The sequence below is a fragment of the Anabrus simplex genome, chromosome 5, assembly GCF_040414725.1.
Source record: "Anabrus simplex isolate iqAnaSimp1 chromosome 5, ASM4041472v1, whole genome shotgun sequence".
In the NCBI taxonomy this organism is placed as follows: domain Eukaryota; kingdom Metazoa; phylum Arthropoda; class Insecta; order Orthoptera; family Tettigoniidae; genus Anabrus; species Anabrus simplex.
In genome coordinates, this window is record NC_090269.1 from 245,550,169 (window position 1) to 245,573,268 (window position 23,100).

The window sequence follows — 23,100 nt, forward strand, 5'->3', positions numbered from 1 at the left end:
TATTCTGATCTGGTGTTGGACTGGGAAGTAGCTTTCTTTTTTCCTTTCTTCCTTTCTTCCTTCAGTGTTATATTTTAGATGTGTTAGTTTGTTGTTTAATGTCTTGTGTTTCTTATCCATTATGCCAGTAATTTTTTCATCACTTGCCTCTGGAAGGAATCCCATTCCAGAGGTCGCATTGTCGATGCATTAGAGAGGTGAGCCGAATATATTTTATGGTTGGAGAGGCCTGGTGCAGGTCTTTCTAGTTGACGGCCATGGGCGACCTGTACAGTTGGTGGTGACAATGATGAAGTATGAAAAGGCACGTAGCATCATATTCTTGTTAAATAACACCGACGGGTCTGCTCAAGCCTTAACCTCTCCATCAACAGAGTCCTATGCCCTCACCCCACAATACAGCGGAGAGGTGTGGAATTGAGCCCAGGCTTCTGGCATGCAATCTAGAGGTTAGAAATTGTATACCACCACCTCTGCTACCCTGCTGACCACATTCTGATGGTGAACATTTTTTCTACCAATGGGACTTGAACCAGCTAACCATGGTGTCAGACCATAAAGACCTGACGCCTTAACAATCATGGCCACCAGGTGGGTGAATGAGTAGTTAGTCTATACTAAAAGTTAAATACAAAGTATTTTTATTTTTAAAAAGCCAGAGAAATTGTAATTCAAAGGAATAACACCACTCAATTTTTATTTAACTGTAATAACAATTTATCTAATATAACAGCTTAGGCTTCTATGACTGGCATCTCGATGAATAAAGAAGATATTTTTCAGAGATTTCCTAAACCAGGTTTTGTTCTATTTTTCCATTTTGCAAATATTTTAACATCACGCAGACTTAGTAATGTCATTTGGTGACTATGATTTAGCAAAGGGCTAGAACTGGGGCAGCCTGGTGGGAATCTACAGAAAATCATCTCTAGAGCTGCTGATGGTAAGGTTTGAACCCACCATCTCCCGATTGCAGACTCACAGCTATATGACCTGAAGCAGGTTGCCAACTTGCTCAGTTTGTTCTATTTATTTTTATAAATTAGTAACTTATTATTATAAAATAATAATATCCAATATACAGCACTCTCAAGGAACAAAACTGCTAAAAGATGTGTATGCATTACGGCAGATTAATAAATATGTGATCCTTTAAAACAGCTCAAGTCCTGTGCTTCACACATGTGTGTAGAGAGCAGAGCACTATTCACTTTGACTTCAAAGGTGTTACAGGATATTTTCAAAATTATGGCTGCTGGCTTCGAGACTTGAGCGAGAAGAATTCTCATTCCTATTCACTGGAATAATTACAATTACATGGGCTTAATAGGGATGTGATTCAACACACTGTGGTCTTTGCAGCAAGGCAAATATGTCTACACATACTGTAGTTCTTGTACAGGCAACTACTATGTATTCAGATGATGAGTACATGGATATGATATTACTCTATGGAGAAGTAAAATGTAATGCACGAGAAGCATAATGCATACACCAAGAATGATTTTCTGGATGAAGACTACCAACTGTGGATATGTTTCAACGGGTAAGAAACGCCAGTGTGAATTGGTATTCATTGGAAGGGAACCAACTGTTCAGAATGCTCCAGTGACATCTGGTGAAAAGAAGAAGCTGGCCATAATGAAACTGAGAACAACCCACATACCAGCCACTTTGGGCACTTGATATATTAGTCAGCTCAATGCAGGTCAATGAATCGAATGCTGAACCACAATCCCACTGTGCCTCTATCTGTAAGAGCTGCTTCTACTACGAAGACCTTTTAGGTCTACCTAACACCTAAATATAGCCTGCCTGGTGGCCATGATAATTAAGGCATCAAGTCTTTAAGATCTGACACCATGGTTAGCTGGTTCGAATGCCATTGGTGGAAACATTTTCACCATCAAAATATTGGCTGGCAGGGTAGGACAGGTGATGGTATACTATTTCTTATCACTAGACTGAGTGCCAAAAGCTTGATATTAATTCCAAACCTCTCTGCAGTGTTCATATGGTGTGAGGGTGTATGACTCTGTAGATAGTGATTAGTTTGTTGGATGGAGATGTTAAGCCTCGAGCAGACTCCTTGGTATTATTCAACAGGAGTAGGCAATGTGCCAACACCTGGTTTTACCCTCTCCCTACCTCACTGAGGCATCACCATCATCTTCATCATCATCATCATCATCATCATCATCATCATCATCATCATGCCACACACCCTGATGTGCAGGTCGCCCATGGGCATGAGGTATGAAGACCTGCACCAGGTCTTTCTGGATCGATCGATCGATCAATCAATCAATCAATCAATCAATCAATCAATCAATCAATCAATCAATCAATCAATCAATCAATCAATAACAAGTATACAAAGTAGAGTACGGTACATCAAATGTGAAATACGATTATAATTATTATTGGTCTTCATTACTGTGGCTCACATGGAATTGTAAGAAAGGCATAAAAATATTCTGCCAGCACTGGATTTGAACCTCTGAACACAAAACGAGTTAGCTATTAACCACCACAGCCATGGAAAGGCTGTTACACTTGCTCCACTACCATCACACTTCAACAACCTAGTTTCCGTTCAACACAGCGTGTTCCCTTTATATATAAAGCATGGCTCTATGCAATAATTCTGTGGCTTGGTTCTAAAAGGGCCAATGCCATTTTTTAAAATCATTTTGAGATAGTAACAGACACAAAACCGTTTATCCTGACGTACAACATATTAAAACGGCCAATGACTCTGATAAATATTAAATTAACAGTTATTAATTTTTAATTCCTTAAAGAAGAATTAATTTTTTTACCTGCTGAGTAATTTATTTTGGTAACTAGCTTGTACCCGCAGCTTCGCCCACGTAAAAGCAAAATTTAAAAAAAATTCATTAAGACACATCATTTTTACATAAATTGCAGGAATTATAATGTTTTTCTTAAGATACCAGGTTGGTGGATGGTAAAAATAATATTAAAACAATACAACAGAACATATATAAAAAACAAACTAATGTTTCCTTGTAAACTATATTAAGTGTCCCTCCATTTGGAATTAAAATGTGTAGTGTGTTTGCCTTTCCAACTCTTGAACAACCCACGCAGAGTTAACCATGGGAGAAGTACGGTTACTGACGATCTAATCCTACAACTTAAGACAAATGTCCTTGTGCCTTGTTGATGCTCATAGTGAAACTCAAACGAACGGGGAACTGCAGATGTCTAAATTGAAACGTTATATCCTAATGGATGATTTGAATCTGAGAAATGAAAACCACTTGACCCACCTCATGCTCAATCATGATGGTGGCTTCAATAATATTAGGCATCAGTTTCTTGAATGAGAGTCATGTTCCGTTGCAGAGGGAAGGAGGATTCATATTCCTTATAAGGATACCATATAATCCCGAATACCAACCGCACTTTTTTCTTCGAAAATTTGGGTGCGGGTCTTATTCAAGCCTATCATTTCATGGCGTGGTACTTCACGCATGTTAGGGAATGTTATGTTATTTTAGTTTTAAGGGTTGGCACTGGATTTCACCACTTCTTCCGATAGCATTTGTTTGAAAATAACAAGTGGACATGTGTGTACCTTATTGTTCTCTGTCATGTACTGTATTTCATGTGATAATGGAGATTTGTTCTATAATATAAATGTGTGTAAAACTTTCCTAAAAGCTGGCTGTAGTTCATAAGTTCAGTAAAATTATTTCTTAGTATGGAACAACCCTGACATCAAACATTGGCACACTCGTGGCTGCCGTAACTTGGCAACCAAGCTTCTCAGTGTGCGTTCCCCCAACCTCAAACACATTTTCGCGTTTCCTTTTACTGTAAGCGTTCGGCAGCAGTCAGTCTACAGTCTCACATTCTTAGAGTGCCACAAGTAAACATGAATTCAACAAAGCGTTTGCAGTCCTTTACTGTTAGTAAAAAACTGAGTTATAAAAAAAAAGCTGAAATTATCAGAAATTGTGCCGCTGGTAGGAAATACGATATAGATGAATCTTGCATTTGAGATTGGAGAAAGAAGAAAGATTTTCTTTTAATCAGTAGTGGTGATTGTAGAGCTTTCACGGGTAGAGTGCACACTTAAATTGAAACGATTCTGTACAAAAAACATAACAGAAAGGTAGGAATTGCAATACGGCGTGTCTACCGAAATGTTTATTATAAGCTATAAATTTCATTTTTGTTCCATACTGAAGTGCAATTATAAGAATAAATTGACAATTCAATTCAATATATAAAGGAAACTTTGTATCTGCTCTCCAAATTGGAAATGCAGATCAGACGCCCGTTCATTTGAAATGCCATTGGACAGTACTGTGAGTTTTAAGAGGTCAAAAAGTGTTACCATCAGAATGGGTGGTAATGAAAAACATAGATGTACAGTAAAGTTATGTATACTTGCAATGGAACTAAACTTCCTCCATACATTGTCTTGAAGAGAAAGACGTTTCAATAAAACTCTACCTGCTGGTGTTATCGTCAGAACTCAGGACTCCGGTTGGATGGACTGACTAAAATATGTTTGGCAACGTCACCCTGGTGCACTGCTTGGACAGAAAAGCTTGTTTGTTATGGACAGCTACCACAATCACACAACAGAAGCTGTGAAGAAGCAAACCAAGGACGCAAAAAATGATCTAGCAATCATTCTGGGCAGATTGACGCCTGTGTTACAGCCGTTGAATGTCTGTGTAAACCATCCGTTCAAAATAAACTTGAAACAGCTGTATACCGAGTGGGTGGTGGCTGACAATCATGTACTGATGCCAACTGGTTATATTAAGCGTCCGGAAGTTCAACTGCTTTGTTCGTGGGTAAAGACGGCGTGGGATCGTATCTCTGGTGACCTCATCCAGAAAAGTTTCCAGAAGTGCAGTAGTTCTAATCCTACAGATGGCAGCGAAGACGACGGTGTGTGGGAAAGTGATGGTCAAAGTGATAGTCAAAGCTCCAAAGTTGGTACTTCTGATGATGAATGAAGTGTTGACTATCGTTCTGTGATTGATAACTTTTCTGTGTGCGTTTTAAACAATTTACTGGGTATTATTTCAAGGACACTTAAAAACTGTCTGAAACTATTTTAAATTTGTGAAACATACGTAGTAAAATGACCTTCTTGTTCTGTAGCAAATATTGTAAATAAAGTTGAGTGAAAAAAAAAAAAAAATGTTGTCCTTTAAAATATAGAGTACGGGTCTTATTCAGGAGATTATATGGTAATTGGTGCTATAATTGTCTGCTCCAAGCTGTTCAAAAGCTCTGTCGTGTAGATGATTGCATGTTGTGTCGACAGACTTGTGTTGCTTGTTGACGACGTTGACAGCTTATTTCTTGGAGCAAGAATTACTCTTTGATAGTGCCCACCTATGAAAAAAATTGAGATCTCTGTGTGCCGTAGATTTGGCTGGGCATCACACACATACATACTTCCGTAAATCAGTAACTGAACGAAAATGGCTTCCTATGCCATGGACTTACTAGGGTACCTTGACTGATATTCAGTACTATCACTATTCCTTGTTTATTATTACGTATCTTACGTACTATATGTTACCTCTAAATAAAATAATAAAATATAAAATTGAGTTAGGGCCGGTTCTACCATCTGCTGGTAAAGTGGCTGGCAGCTGCCCGGGAGGTAAACTACCTGGAGGTGTAAATCGGCTGGTACTTTGGCTTGCGTCCAACCACCTCCGAGGAAGCGCTAGGTAGCTACCAGGAGCTAGACACCGATATACGAAGTTGGCTAGACTGATTTTCAGCGACTTCTCGCTTTCGAGTGTGGTGCTATCTATCGTCAGATGCATGAAACTCATTTCGATTGTGTTATTTCCCTCTGCTTGCGTTTGCTTATTATCACCAAAAAGCCTAATAAGGGGAGTTTTAAGAGGTATGGACAACGATTTATATCAAGCTTTCGTGATTTTGATCTATGATCTTCAATATCAATATCTAATCGGGATTAAAATCTTGAGATTACATTTTCTTACGCCTGTTATAACCTGTCATGTAAGGCAGCGTTTTGAAAAGTATTCTCGTAGTAGATTGATCAAGTCGCTCGCTCCATAATAGAAGGTACGCAGGTTTTCATCGTATTTCTTATTCACATTTTAAAATGTATTTTCGATCCCTGCCGTTGTTCTTAACTCTCTTTCACGCGCTTCCATATACGTAGGCCTATGTACACACACACATCTTCTTTACGGACTTATTGCCTTATTGCCTTTGAGCATACTATCTGCAGGCTTCTGTGAATTGATTAAGTATCTCCACGATGCTCTATGTGACCTCGTTTAGTACTGTAAATGTAAAGAACTAATCGGGATAAATATCCATTCATAGGAAGAGAAATTCGGGAATGGAATAGTTTCCAATTTCTTCAAAATAATCTACAAGAAGACTATGTAAACAACTAATAGGGAATCTGCTACCTGGGCGACAGTCCTATGTGCTATTAATCATAACATCACTTTCTATAAGTAGCATGCATATAAAGCAATTTCCTAGTAGACATAATATTGCGATTAAATATTTCAATGAAATATATTATTAACAAAAGAACGTATGAACAGAGGCATACAGATTAACACAACGCTAATAATGGAAATAAAAAAGATTCGTCATAATAAAGACTCGAACCTGCATACCTCGTATTATGAAGTGAGCGCGTTGGCCATTACGCTACAAGAACACTCAAATACTTAGGGTACGATACATACTATATATTAAATTATACCTCGTGTCTGAAAACTGAAAAAGTAGAAAACTAAAGCCCATTTGAAATGATTTACAAATAGATTTTTATTTTATATCCTTTTGAAGTTTCTTTACGAAAGCTTGACTTATATAATGTGTTCCCTAAGCTACCGATGCGAGAGGCTGGTGTGACCGTTGCAACACAAGGGAAGCATTAATGTTCAAGATCCTGCAATACAATATCGGCCACTGTTACAGCATCATGCTTTTTTCAGTATACTAAGCTAATTAAAGTTGTATGTCACCAGAAATACAGCTAATAATGTTCAGCTCTCAAAACTTGCCCGGCAGGTAGTCTTATCGGGCCCTCGAAGTGGCCGATAAATTATGCGCCCGGTAACTACAATTTATGCTGCCGATAGCGCTACCTGGGGGTGGTCGAACGGAAACATCCTTTTACGCGGAGGGCAAATTACACGCTACTTTACCAGTAGGTGGTAGAACCGGCCCTTAGTTGGAAGAAAATATGGCTCACATTTTATTGCTGGTATGGCAAAATCTTTGTATTCCCTAAAATTTTAAGTGAATGAAATGAATATGAGGTAAATATGAAATAAATAATTAATGAGAATGATTAAAAGTAATAATGAATGTATAATGATTCATCCAAGAATACACCTATGTGCCGCAGATTTGGCCGGGCATCACACACACACATACACACAGACAAACAGTTACGGATATAACAGACTGAATGTGGCTCCTTGTGTCGGGGATCAAAAATGGCTTCCTACACCAAGGACTTAAATATGGCTCCTTGAATTGTATTACCTCTCTTATGTACATTGCCTGGCGACAGTGAATCTACGCATTTAATCCTGCTGACAGTGTGATGGATTGGCATATCCTAACACACATTTTCAGCTGCTTTTTTGTTCATAACTCACCAACGAAAGCAAAAATTAAAAATCTGGCTTCGAGGTGCATTAGGACCCCCTTCCCTCTGTGTTAAAAATTTCAGATCTCTACGTACCAAAGATTTGGCTGGGCATTGTTCACAGACAAACAGAAAGACAGACACTTCCTTTTATTAATACAGATTCTTACCCCCAATAAAACGAGAGTTACTCAAAGAACATGTTGGTAATGACAATATTAAAAGTAGTACCTTAGAATGTAATGAACTAAATTTCCCTTAGCATCTAAAATACTTAATAGTGATGATAATGTAAAAATAAAAGAACCTGGTCTCAGTTTGCCCTGTAAAGTAGCTGATAGTGATGTTTCTAGAACTATTCTAAATTTGAGGAGACAAGTTAAAAACCTTGGTAGGAATTTAATTAGAACCAAAAATAAATTAGTTGCATGCAGAGCTAAATTAAAGCAGATTGCAAATAAAGTCAATGTGTCAAGTGAAGCAGAAGACAGTATTAAGTTCTTTAGCAAGAAACAAAAAAATAATTGTGGATACAATGCCCAAAAAATGTAGCACCAGCCCGAAAGGTATGCGCTATTCTAATGAATTTATATTAGATAGTTTGCTTTTGAAAATCAAATCTCCTAAGGGTTACAGACATTGTTTGAAGCATGAGTTACTTCCTCTCCCAACCGAAGCTCATTTGAGACGACTATGCAAAGGGTTCAAATGTAATTATGGTATTAATGGAAATGCCATGTATGCATTTACATTTTGTTTATTTAAACGAGCAAGACAAAAGCAAGTGACTAGGTATGGTGATTTTTGATGAAGTGAAATTGAGAGAAGACATTAGATTTAATACAACTACAGTGACAGTTGACGGATTTGTTGATTTAGGAGATGAAACTCCCTACGACAAAGAGAATGTCCTTGCCAATCACGCGCTCGTATTTATGTTTGTCCGTTTGTTGCGCAGCTGGATCCAGTTTGCAGCAGTGTATGCTAGCAAGAATGCAACTCCTGGAGAACTATTGTCAAAAATAATAATTCAGGTCATAATTCAATCGGAACAAGCTGGGGTGAAAGTAATTAGTTTTACGTGTGATGGAAGTCCGTATAATAAAAGGGCGTGGATGAATTTGGGAATTTCAGGGAAGAATGATAAAATAAAATGCTACATTGAAAACCTGGCGGATCATCAAAGGCTAGTGTGGGCATTTTCTGATTCCGTGTATATTTTGAAGTGCATACGTAATTATTTCCACGATAACGTTCTTTTGCTGTATAAACGCAAAGAGGTTAATTACAACTTTTATAGACAGTTATATCAAACTGACACTTCTCCTGAGTTCGCTGGTCTTTGAAGATGTCCTAAGATAACATCCTCTCACACAGACCCAACCTCATTTCAGTGTATGATCGCCAGGTTAGCTTTTCAGTCATTCAGTAATAGAATAGCCGACGCAATTAATCTGTTTAGAGAAATCAAGCCTAATGAATTCAGTAATAGTGAGCACACAGAAATTTTAAAATGAGAAATCAATAATCTTGCAGATGCCCTTAACTCCACATTGCCCGTAAAAGGGCTTTATAAAGGTTCTCCGTCACATAAAATAGTGCTTGAATTTATAGAAAACATCACTTCTCAGAAAAATACATTTGCATCTTAAAGAGCTTTGGAAGAGTAACCTTGAAAAATACTCTGGAAATGGTGGACTACTTGTGGAGCTGAGGATTTAGGTATGTCCTGACGGCAAAATTTAATCAAGATCCTTTGGAGCGCCATTTTGGTATTTTGCGTTCCCTTAGTTGTGACGATCACCCTTCTACTGTGGACATTTTACATTTACACATGCTGCAGTCTGTGTATATACCAACCAAACTCGCCTTAAATTCAACCGCAAATTGCTAGTCAGTGATAGATTGCCCTCTCACTTCATTTGTTAGTCATATCTGTGCAATGGCTAAAGAAAATGAACGTAAGAATAAAGAAATTAAAGATTCAGCAGAGGTCAAAATTAAAGAAAAATTAGTACTCACGGACTGGGAAAATGAAATAACTCTTTCTTACGAGGGAAACCTCACAAAACAGAATTTAGTGTTTCACTTGATAGGCGTCATAGTAAGAAAAAGTGACAAATATGTTGACTGCTTAGATTGTGCTTGCAGTCTTCGTAGTGAACAGTCACCTGAGCTTCCACTGGCAACATTTACCCTCACTAAAGATTATGGCACGAAGAAAGGCTTGCGATACTTGACATATCCTTCACTGTTTGTGTTTAGGTTGCTATTGCAAGTAGAAGAGGTCATCTAAAAAAAATGCGATCAGGACAAAATTTCTGGGGTAATATATTTTTTTGCATGTTTGGACAGCATAGACTCTATAGTCGTAGGCTGGGCAGTCTGGTAAAACAGGACAGGCGGTGAACTGTGGCGGAACTAACATCAGACTTTAATGCTGGGCAGAGTACAAGTGTGTCTGAACACACAGTGCACCGAACACTTCTAAAGATGAATCTCCGCAGCCGATAACCCATGCATGTGCCAATGTTAACACCACGACATCAGCAACTACGACTGAAATGGGTACATGACCATCATTACTGGATGTTGGCGCAGTAGCAAAGCGTTGCATGGTCTGATGAATCCAGATATCTTCTTCGTCATGCTGACGGTAGGGTGTGAATCTGCCGTCTTCAAGGGGAACAGCTCCTTCACACCTGTACTGTGAGACGGAGACAAGCTGGCGGCAGCTCAATTGTGCTCTGGGGAACATTCACGTGGGTATCCAATGGTCCAGTGGAGCTCGTGCAAGGCACTATGATGGCCGAGAAGTATCGTACAGTGGTTGAAGACCACGTACACCCCTTTAAGACGATCCTGTTTCCCAATGGCACTGGCATTTTTCAACAAGATAATGTGTCACATCACAAGGCCAGGAGTGTGATGGAGAGGTTTGAGGAACACAGTAGTAAGTTACAAATGATGTGCTGGCACTCCAACTCACCAGATCTTAGCCCGATCGAACACATCTGGGATGTGATTGAACGTGGCGTCAGAGGTCATCACCCCCCCTCCCCGGAATTTACGGGAATTAGGTGACTTGTGTGTGTACAGATGTGGTGCCAACTCCCTCAACTACCTACCGAGGCCTTATTGCTTTCATGCCAAGACGCGCCGTCGCTGTTATCCATGCCAAAGGTGGACATACAGGCTATTAGGTACGTGGTCATTATGTTCTGGCTGATCAGTGGATATAACCATGCTGATAGCAGTGACTACTAGAGGCAAGAGCAGTGTGCTGTAGGCAGGACTGGCAAAGATCCTGAAGGATATTTTTCTGATTCTGAAATTAAAATAATCAGTGAATCTAATTCGTAATGCCTTATTTTATGATAAGATGATAAAAATTATAAATATCAACGGAATAAGGCATAGCCTTGAAGTACAGTGATATATATCATTCAAGTTAAAAGTTAAAATAACGCATTAAAATACACAAACACAAAGTAAAACAGAGTCCATAGAATAAAACATAATAAGCAATAAAATCTCTTTGTACTGAAAAGGATCCAATACTTACTGATTAAAATGTTTAACTTTGCAGCCTGGATATATCTCTTTGTATTGAAAGTATCTGTTCCAGTTGAATAGCTGAAGAAGTTGGTTAGCTCCTTCAATTTCACCTGTTCTTGAAGCAACTGCCATTTTATATCCTTCTCTATGAAGATATTCCAGCACGGAAGGAGTTTCTGGATAAAAGCGTATTTTTTCTCCTGTAGAATCCACGACATCACCTTTCCTGCAAGTAATTAATAACTTTGTGCTATCAAGAGCATTAAGAAAATAAAAGCAAACTTTTAAATTTAAAACTTTTTAATAAACTCAATATTTCATGTGGCAGAAAAACACAGCTCGCTTCTAACAAGTATGTAAGTTGCAAAGCAGATTTTGACTGGAGCACTTTGGCATGGAGAATAGAAAGTAGCTACTAGTGAGATACAGGTGGAGTGCTAAAAGGTGTGATAAGCCTGCAAGCAGTCTACGGAGTTGACCTCCATGTGAAAAGACTTCACTGCTATAATGTGTATCTAAAGCCTAGTAGCTTATTTGATAAGTCTGTAGAACACTGCATGGCATGTGTACATTCCTGCTCTCTGGTAAGGCAAAATAACGCTGATGTCAACTGATCACAAGATCTTGTGTCTGGAGCAAGGGGATGGATATGTACAAGAGAGCACTGATAATACAAATTTTTATCTGATGTTTTCATTTCTTCTTCTCCGGATGGCAGAACATGGTATAAGTTTAATAATTCACTTTGTTAACCACTGTCATCTTTTTATAGATGTAGTCATATCAGCTTGACAAAACAACTACCACTGCAGTTAAATCAAAACGGCTAGCAGTAAGTGAAAATAACTTGAGTATACAAGACACTGGGTTTGCTTTTAACAGTGCTTACTAAAGTACAGTACATTGTGTAGTGATCTGCAGTGTTCTGCAGGGTTTTTATAAAACGTGTACACTTATAGCCTCTTCTTCATAACTGAGAAGGAAACATGAAGAGTTAACAAAAACTGGGATATTACCATATACAAGCTACTAATGTCTGCATATATTTTTTCAAAACTTAGCAGCAAAAAGTTGGGAGCAGGTATTATTTGCATCAAGGTTAGTACAGTAGTGTTGGCTACTGAGTGTATGATTCGAAGCAGTGTATCGATTCATTCAAGTGTCTGAGCGAATCGATTCACAGGAACGGCGAGCTCACGGCACACGATTCAGCTGACTCACAGCAGACAGTGCTGAGTGGCACACTCATGGATCAGTGAGACACAACACGAACACGGCTCATTGTCAGCACACTGGTCATTGGCGGGGAGCCGAACTTCTGCTGCATCGAGACATACAGAGCCATAGCACACTGAAAGAATTGTACGCAACCACGGATCAGTGAGACACAACACACACATGGCTCAATGTCGGCACACTGGACGTTATGATGTAAAAATACAATGGTTTATTACAAACCACCTATTCAATACACAGTTAGCTGAGTTAGGATTACATCCTTACGAAATTGTTATACATGGTTCTACTTTCCTAGTGATAAGTACCATTATGAGGGGCCGATGACTTGCATTTTGGACCCCTTTAGACTGCAAGCTTCATCAATGCAATATTGTGCTTTAGAAGCAGTCCCTTGGTCAGTAATAATTTATAATTTCAAATCAGAATGTCTAGTCCTTCCAACCACTCTAATACTGTTTCTGGTGGAATTAAGAAATCAGCCCAGCTATCCGAATAGGCACATAGCTTGCAACTGGCGACGATGTGAGGGATGGTTTGCCGTGGGGCACCACAGCCGCATTCCGGTGGCGTTAAGCAGTTACACTTGTAGAGCGAGTCCCTGCATCTTCCATGGCCCGCCCAAACTCTGTTAAGAATGACCCACTGCATGCGCGGTAGATGAAATCCACTAGCAATTTGTGCACCACAAAACATTTTGTGAAGGAGCAAGTCTATTGAAGATTCCCAGTGGTCTTTCCGAACTTTCACAGTTTTTAAGTTGTAGCAAGCCATGTCAGCAGCATCATGGAAAGGTGGATGTCATGACTTCAATCTTGAAGATAGAGTGCAAGGATGTCTTCTTGTACCAGAAGTTTGGGGTTTCTGCAGATTTTCTGGTACTCTCTTAAGAAGGCGTTCGATGTGCGCAGATCAGGTAGCATTATTCCCATTGAGCAGTGGGAGCCAATAGATTGGCGTGGATCTGATTGTGAGCAAATTATGACAAAATAATTTATTCTATTGTACCACCTATTCAATACAAGCCACGTGCTACGTGGGTGAAATTTACATAATACTATGTACACTTCTTAGGAACATGTTTTGCCCCTTGTTAAGGGCATCATCAGCCTGTAGGTAACCTTAAGGTCAAAAGTCAGAATCATTAACCAATCATACAAGGAATACACTGAAAATGTTACACTTTAAAAACATCTTAAGTTAACATTGTAACTGTTCCACCTCATCAAATCACTTGGGGAGATGAAAGTTATTATCTTGGGACACATGAATATTAAATAAACTATTTGTGGCTTGCCCGCAAATTGCCACGCAAATAGAAACAATTAACATTCCATGGTTCCCCATTTCTCTATGTAATGTTTGGGCGCCAAAACCAAAATTTATATTTACTAGCATAGAGACTTATCCTTAAATCACAGGGGTAGGATTTTAAATAATTAACCATTAAGTATCGCTTAAGAAAGAAAATTAACGCAATATTAAATACAAATGAATTTATTATACAAAAAAAAAAAAAAGAGATGAATCGGAAACGTTTCCTTAAAGCGTGGAGGGATTTAGAATTTACTGAATTTACTATTGCTTGCTTTATCTAATTGAAGCTCACCAATTACAGCTTTCGTTGACGTCATCTGGTTTCCGTGGTTACTCGTTCTCTTCTTCTCGATGTAGACTCTGCTGCATGGACATCCTTCCTTCCTTCTCTGATATGGTACGGGCTATCTGGACTAACACTCCCTACATGCCTAGTCTTTTAATTAGACATTAGCCCTATACTTGTAAAAACTGATCAGCTTTGATCATAAGAGGAGAAAATTCAGAGATATGAATTTTTCCATATTAGTAGAAATCTCAATCCAACTGAGCTATACTATTTATACGGTACAGACTTGTACAAAAATTCCGTAGACTTGAACTAAACATAGTTCTTCGTCCACAATATTTACTGAATATAACACAAGCCGTAGGCTTGTTTCGTTTCACGTAGATCCGATAACATTACCGCAGCTGAGTACTGTATCGAAGCGATAACACATTGTACAAAAATAACTATGTCGCGGAGCGACCACACACTGTTTCAAAAATCAAATCACGTCGTACAAAGTAGATGTTCACAGTAGAAGTAGTAGTGATGGAGTTCACGTAGTTAGGTTGTAAGGTCGTAAGCTCGTAAGGTCCCGTTCTCGTGTTGAGAATCAGTATATATCACGCGCTCACCCCCACTCTTGGTAACAGCTCAATCTCAAAACTCATATACAACGAAGTATCTGATTCGATAGATCGAAGCATCAACTCCCCTTCTCTTCTTCCTCGACAAGTCCAGAAGGTATGGCGAAGATATAGCTGACCAGCTTTGCAAGCCTCGCGCACGGGTCGCTGTTTACTAGCCTTGGTCATAAAATAAACCCATGACTAACGCAAAATCCCAAGCTTCAAGAATAACCCTCCGTATACACAAACATGAGATGAAATGAAAACAACTCTGTCTCAACATATTGACCGTATTTACAACATAATGAATTCTTATCCTACATAATATAATAATTTAAATACTAAAACGATGTTATTATATATACAATACGATTCCAAAAAGCCTTGATTACAAATGATTGACGTTGAATAAATATGTTATTACAAATAATTGCCGATGGCGGGTAAACTTGATATCAAATGATATCGCGTAAAATGATATTATATTAAATTAGTAGGGCTGGAAAAGCCTGGACGGTTACAACATGCTACAATTACAATATAGAAAAATGCCTATTACAAACTAAGAGTATTGAGAATAAATATACAAGGAATACAATGATAATATGTTACACTTTAAAAACATCTTAAGTTAACATGCTACAACTATAATATAGAAAAATTCCTATTACAAACTAAGAGTATTGAGAATAAATAGTGTCTGAACTCATGGGAAACAAATTTAAAAGAATGTAAATGAAAACTAAAAGAAATTTTTTTTAAAGAATACCATGACTTTGCAGATCTTGGGCTAGTAACAGTCGTGATAAAGATTGCAATCTTCTTAGGGTATAATAACCCCAAGAACTCTGTACAGGAACTTGATACAAAAATAATGTCCACTAGTTATAAACAACAGCTAGAGATTGAGAATAATTTAGGTAAGTTGAGTGTTGTGATTAAAATGCTGTAACATTTGAAAAATGATCTATGTTTTTTGTCGCGTAAATCGGTGTCGTAAATCCAAATTCAGGCTGGTGCATAATTGTTGAATTGTGTCCTTGACGTTACGAACAGTCATGTGTGAATATTCTTACTCGTAGAACTGATTAATAGCCTTTGGGAGGGATATTGTCTGTAATTACTGTAATTAAAAGAGAAGTTAAAATTAGTATTTTGAAGCACGTGTAATGATAAGAAACTTCAGTATTTGATATGTCAATTGAGAGACAACTTACTTGGCAAGGTAGTGCTAAGTAGAACTGACTATTCCGGCATCTCCTGCCTGACTAACATTTCTACTCCTGGTGTTATACTTGTGCGGTAAAGGAGGGGTGGGGTGTAGAGGGGGGGAGGGGTTACTAGAGGGGCGTTAACAGGGATAGTGTAGGTAGACTTGATGTTTGGTTTGGTGGCTGAAACATTTGGGTTATTATTATTGTTATTGTACCGGGCGGTACACCTCTATGCGACGCAAGTTCAAATCTTGCGCCAATTGAAACTTCTCTAGTGGAGAAACCCGGAACTTTAACAACTGAACCAAGTCTACTGGGTTATCAGAAGATGGCACTGAGTGTTTTTGATTTGCTTTTGTTTTTCATTGATCAAGAAGTGTGGACATTCTCCAACAGATGTCTCTACCAAAAACTATGATAACGCACTCTGGTGTAAAGGAATGAACCTTCTTGGAGAAATGTTGTATTCATAAGTTTTGTCTTTACTAAATTTTGTTCTGTGGTTTGTGGGTTGGCAACATTAATCCTTTCTTTCCGCCTGTTTTGAATTTAGCCAATCAGTAATTTCTGTAATTAATTTTCCTCCAATCATAGCTTTCTTCTTCAAATTTCCATGTGTAATTCTTAGTCAACCAATAAAAATTGAGTGGGTGTGTCTACTCATTCCTGAAAGGTCTCGAATTTTCCACGAGGGTATAAAAACTGCTGATTTTCTTGTCTCTGGGCCACTTCAGTAACATCTAGTTCAGTGTGTGAATATATAGCAGGGGGCGGGAAGCGCCTCTTTCTTCAGGCAGCAGCTCTTCAACAAGGTAATGGCCTTTTAACATGTTTATTTCTTGCTAGCTCAGCAGTTTAACTCTCAGGGAAGGTTCAAAACCTTTAATATGTAAACTATTAAACATGTAAACCCTTTTCCTGGTAAACTTCAGTTTTCTTGAACTTTAATTCGGGGATAGAGAGTGCATTACCCTCTCGAGCTCCCCTTCATTTGAAATTGAGGTGACTACGTTTTCGTGACCGTTTCTTCTCTTCCTTAATGTATTAAAGTTTCTCATACGAGTCACCTCCCTAGCTTGGGATTAGCCCCTGTATTATCGGCCTAGCGCCACATAGGTTTTAAAAAACTTTAGTGTAGGAGTGCAAGTACTAGCCTCCATTCAATTTTGTATTTTGGGCCATTTATTTAACCCGTTTTGTTTTCCTTCCTGAGAAGGCCCAGTAGATTGGGTACGAGGTACCCCTGTGCCATTATAAATGTGCCTTGAGGGCAGTTAATGTAAAGTCAGGTTATGGCCTTTTAAATAGGCTTGAAAAATCGAGAGCGGGCCAGCTCTTTTTGGTATTTTGAAAGGTGCCTCGGGGAGGCGTGACATTTTTGATTGCTGGGAGCTAATGCTCCATGTAATTAAGGGTTTTCTGCCCTTTGGTAATTTGTGGTTATGAGCTGAGAGCTCAGACTTTGGGGCTCGTAGCCCAGAATTTGTAAAATTATATTGTACCTGATATTTTTGTTATTTCACCTTGTGAAAATTGTTAAACTTTGTTGTCTGTTGTAAATATAACCTTTATTTACATTTTAAATTCACCTTTCGGACTTATAGTTAGACCCATTCCAGCCCGCACCTTCTTTCACCCCTGCCTTCCACGGATAACTCCGTAACAATTATTATTATTATTATTATTATTATTATTATTATTATTATTATTATCATATGGCATTTACAAGCATAATGTGTAAAAATATACAATTAACATACAAATTAAAATATAGAGGTAATTAAACTAGAATGTCCAGCTTCGACAACCAGTCCACTGCACTTGGTGTTAATTCATGCAGAGTCCGTAAACCGTCCTTAAATGCTGACAGTGGACAGCTCTCAACAACATGAAGCAATGTCTGCTTCTCAGCACCACACTCACACGCAGCACTTTCACAATATCCCCACTTTTTCATCATATTTCGGCACCTGCTGTGGCCTGTTCTGAAACGGTTGAGTTTTGACCACTCATGTCGAGGAAGATCGAAACCTGGCACTTTCTTCGTTGGGTCTTTAATCAGAAAGGCGTTGGTGGGTGGACATTGTTCCCATCGCTGTCTCCATTGTGCTGTTACACTGAATTTTTAATAGGAGTGTAGATCAGTCCAGAGTGGATTCCTGGATTTTGACCTCATCACAGGTGGATCTCTTAAGGTATTGAACAAAAGTGAGTTCCTGTGTGTAAAGGTCTTCTTGAGCAACTGTACTTTCACTGCTTTTCTCCTCAGATCTGGAGGAGCAATGTTTGCTAAAACAGGCAGCCACTGAGTAGGAGTGGACCTCACTGTACCAGTAACAACTCTCATGGTTTCATTAAGCTGTACGTCAATCTTGCTCAAATGTACGCTGTTTTCCCACACATGAGCGCAGTACTCTCCAGCCAAGTATGCTAGAGAAAGTGAAGCAGTGCGAAGAGTGTTTGCATCTGCACCCCAGTTGCTGCCCGCTAGTTTATTTGGGTGAGGGGATTTAAAAAGATACAGGTTTTTATTCTGGTGTGAATTCACGATGTGTATTGATTTGGGCATTAATTTGTATAAAGTATTTTTATTTTCTGTGACCTTATTTAAATTATGATTGTTATTATAGGTTTAGTCCAAAAAGATGTGAAAATTTTCAATTTCGTTCATTAACTTTCCTTTACTGATACATTTAATAATAGTAAGATCCTTCTCTATAGTTGTGAAATGGTACCCTGTCTCAGTCACGTGCTGGCTCATGGCCGAGTACTTGTTGTGTTTAAAGGCATTGTAGTGTTCCATGTATCTCGCAGAAAAGCTCCTCCCAGTCTGTCCAACATAAGAAAATCCACACTGTGAACATGTTAATCTACTGTATATACACCTGATCTTGAGTAAATGTTATTGTAATTGACCTCGTTGCGATTAAGAAATGTGTTTTGATTGGTGTTGACCATCTTGAAAGCTATATTAATATTGTGCTTATTTGGGGTATTAGTAACCTGGTGGATGGTGGGGTTATTAAATGTAAACGTAGCAAATTTGTTTTTTTTAGGCTTGTCTGGGATTAGGTTCGTGGACAGTTTAGTTTTTACTTTGTTGATTAGACGATTGACCATTTCAGTTTTGAAATCGTTAATTTTGGCAAGATTTCTTATATACATAATTCAATCGGCCTTTAAGTTGTTAGAAGAAAGAGGAATTTTCAGAGCTCTATAAATCAAGCTATAGAATGAGGCTTGTTTATGGGCCTTAGGGTGTAAGGATGTATTCTTAATTGTAGCGGGAGATTTGTCTTAAATAATAATAATTTCTCCTTTAACGGTACAGTTTACCAACAAAAAGGCCTAGCTATGGCCGACCCTCTATCTGGCATCCTAGCAGACATTTATATGGATTCTATTGAACATACAAAGATTTTACCACAAATAAAAGGCATATGTTTGTGGTTCAGATTCGTGGATGACACTTTCATAATTATCGACAACGACATCACCAGTAGTGATGAGATTTTAGATCATTTAAATGAAATTGACCCTAACGTTAAATTACTAAAGAAAATTAGATGGATAATTCCTTAAACTTTTTAGAGATAACGGTCACACGTTCTCATAATGCATTCGATTTTCGTATATGAGCCAACTGCCAGTGCACTTAACCCGCGAGTGGTCGCTAGCCAAATTGTAACACGAGTAGGGTTACCAACTGAAAATTTCCAAATGCAGGACATTGCTTAGCAAAAAGCAGGACATTTAAGAAAAATGCCTAACAATTTCAATCGATAACAAAATTATACATATATTACACACAACTTTTTACAAAAAGGAATACCTTACTTAATGATCAGTCCTTGCTGCAGTTCATTTCCTTGAAGCTGTATATTTCAACAGAACCTACTTTTGAAAGAAGACGCGAGTTATTTTCTTGAAGTACATATTTATAAAATTCTTCACACGGCAGATCTTTGAAATTGAACTTCACAAGTAACATTCCTTTCACTGATTCTACCAACAAACGGTTCCTTTCCTTTGTCCATTGGGCATTTATGAATGAAAACACACGTTCAGTGGAGGCATTGCTGCCTGGTATGGCAAAGAAAAACTGGCAAAAGTTCAAAAGTTCAGAAAATACCTCAATGCTCTGGCACTTATTAAAAAAACAGACCATTGTTGGTCTAGTGTTGTATCTTTATCCAAAGTTGAAGTTTTAGAATTAAGCCCTTACGTTGCAGAACTGGTCGAATAATTTTGAATCATCTATTTCTACACCTTTTGACTGTAAGTACTGAATACATGGTACAATATCGTCAAAGCTGAGGTCTTCAATGTTTTGAAGTTTCAACCATTTGAAACACTTGAATTCCTCTATAGGATGCATCCATTTATCCAAGTACTCAGTGCAGGTTTCATAGAAACAAGATACATTCTCCATAAACACTTTGCATTCTTTATCCAAACCATCTTCTGAAAATGTATTTAACATCTGTCTGACTTTAAGGGGAATGAATTGACCTTCAAGTCTGCCTTTCAATGAAGATTGGACAGATTCTAATAGTTCAAGCACTTCTACAACTGAATTATGTTCTTTCTCAAGTGACAAAATTTTATAGTGAAAAATGTGCATGGTTGAGGAAAGAAGCAAAAGATAGAGCTCTGAAAAGTCATTTTCAAGGAAGTTTCTAATTGATGAAGGCACTGACTTCCTACCCTGAGAAAGAAAGTAGGATTTCAGAGCTGGGAACAATTGCAGGATTCTTTCAACTGCTGGATACAATGTTAACCATCTAGTCTTAGAATGATTTAAAAGCTGCAGATAATTTACATTAACAAATTCACAAAAGTCTTTCAGTTCCTGAGTGCGCACTGCATATATATGAAAGAAGTTGAAAATTTTCATCACCACAGACTCAATATCAACAGGAAGAGCATCAGCTCCATGATGCAAACAGTTATGTAGAATGTGAGCAGGACATCCAACACCTATTATGTTTTCATTCAAGTCTTTTTTGAGAGCAGAGAATACATTCTTCCCTTCCCTGCGTGCAAGGCCTCCAAAATTAACAGTGGCATTGTCTCCAGAAAATGCAATGCATCTAGAAGTAACTTTATGCTTTTTGGGAGTATCTGAAATATAGGAGGAAATACATTCAGAACTTTCATTTGGACATGCTTGTAAATCAAGAATTTTTATCTGAATGCCATTATTTTTGTAATAAAAAATTTGGATGACAATTGAAAACAACTTTAGTGTACCATGATTGCTTGCATCTGTTCCTAGGTCAAAAATGGAACTTTATTGTTAAGAGTTTCAATTATAATATCTGTCGAGTGAGGAGCAATAACATTATTTATTATGGCTTCTGTTTTAGTTCTTGCACAGGTCAGTTTCTGTGCTACTTCAGAACCTAAGAACATACTATTATTCAATTTAGCTGTGCAGTCCACTGATTTGTACGACTGGTGATGGAAAACTGTATGAAATGACATTGTAGCTTCTGCGGCTTGAACTTTTTTATCATCTGGTGAATATTTGGGAGTGACAAATGATAACATTGAACATGATATTGACCTAGTTCTCACCGTCCTTTTGTGTTTTTCACTGTTAACGTGTCTTTCCAAGTCACCAACACCTTTGTATCCGACATTAACATAACTATCACACACTGCACATTTCGCTTCACTTTCACTGCGTCCGTGAGTAAAGCAAGGATACTTATGTTTTAGTTTATCCAAAAATTTACACGGCCTTTTTTTAGATTCACTCCTTTCAGGTTGCAAAGATGACATACCGGTACGTAATAGGATGCAATGAGATTAATATTTCACTTCACTCACTGCATACTCGCACTATAATTTACGGCGACAACCAGATAACCAAACACGGTAGCTGCAAATCATATGGCAAGCACATGTAAACTGTAGCTCTCGACACTTCCAGTTTCTCTCAACATAAACGTGGAAATGAAGCACGTTGATTGGTTGATCGATGCCTGGACTTCGAGTTCAATATATCGAATATTAATATTACTTATTTCCACCCTTGGAAGTAGCGCCCTGAGCACATGATGTTGATGTACGATACAATAACATGCTGTCTTCAGCCTAAAACCTAAGTGACAATCTTGTAATGAAAAATGCCGGACAATGTCGATAAATTAGAAATGCCGGCCGGATATAACCAAAATGATTGAAAAGCAGGACATGTCCGGCAAAAGCCGGACAGTTGGTAACCCTAAACACGAGTGGTCACATGTGAGACTTTCTCTCACTTCATTTGAAGTAAATATAACTTCCGCAATTTTTCGGGGTGTAAGTGTGCAATGAATTATGGAAATAAGACGTAAAGATTGCGTTATACATTTTAGTTAAGAAAATGAAAAGATTACGGTATCCGTATATTACAGAAACAAAAGTTTCCCTCTCAACTTCAACATAACACCAACGCCACTAGTCGCGTGATGAGAGAACCTCTCACACAGGGCGCACAAACTCATACGAATCTTTGTTATGTTCTAGAAGACATTCCTTTGCACATAAGAAGAGATAAGTGGTTTCTTCACGATGGTGCACCCCGTCACATTTCTCGGTCGGAGTGATTGCTCAAAATGGTCCAGTTCAGTGGCCAGCCCAAAAACTTGGATGTTCATTTCTGGGGCCATATGAAGGAACTGGTGTACAGGAGTGAAGTGTATGAACCTGACGTGAATGTATACAAGGAATTGGCTTCATCACTGCAAAGCATGTGTTTAGGCTCATGGTGGTCACACTCAACATCTTTTGTAAATCCGACGACCTGATTTCCATTTTGCATTAGTGAGGGATTTCTTTTTCTTTTCATTTCTGATTCCAACTAATTTACTTCTGTTTGGCATTCTCTTCAGCAAACTGTAGGAACAATTACTAATAAAAGGTAAGTACCTAGTTTTTACATGAACTTTTAAGTTTATTTGTTTAAAGGGCATTGGTCACTGGGATGAAACTTTCCAAAATGCACAACTATTCTTTATACTCCCCTATTTTTATGGGATCAAATTTAAGCACAGGCCCTGAAACTTTTAAAATTTGATGTTGTGCAGTCTTGGCAACTTATTACTTTACTCAGCTGATACCACTTAATTTCTTTTCCCCATTACATACATATCCCACGCTGTTCCATCTTAAGCGACGGGTTGGCAAACAAGGCTTCTCCACCAGTTCTGATCTCTAAACCTCTCCCCTCTT

General features: G+C 38.2%; 1 protein-coding gene across 2 annotated transcripts in view; it reads right to left on the minus strand.

Moving 5' to 3' along the window:
• LOC136873953 (magnesium-dependent phosphatase 1) overlaps positions 1–23,100 on the minus strand; it is a 207,717-nt gene that overhangs the window by 130,827 nt on the left and 53,790 nt on the right. For both annotated transcript variants that reach the window (XM_067147349.2, XM_067147347.2), the window contains exon 3: positions 11,223–11,441. In XM_067147349.2, the coding sequence (XP_067003450.1) occupies positions 11,223–11,441 (219 nt within the window). The remainder of the gene's footprint in view (positions 1–11,222; positions 11,442–23,100) is intronic.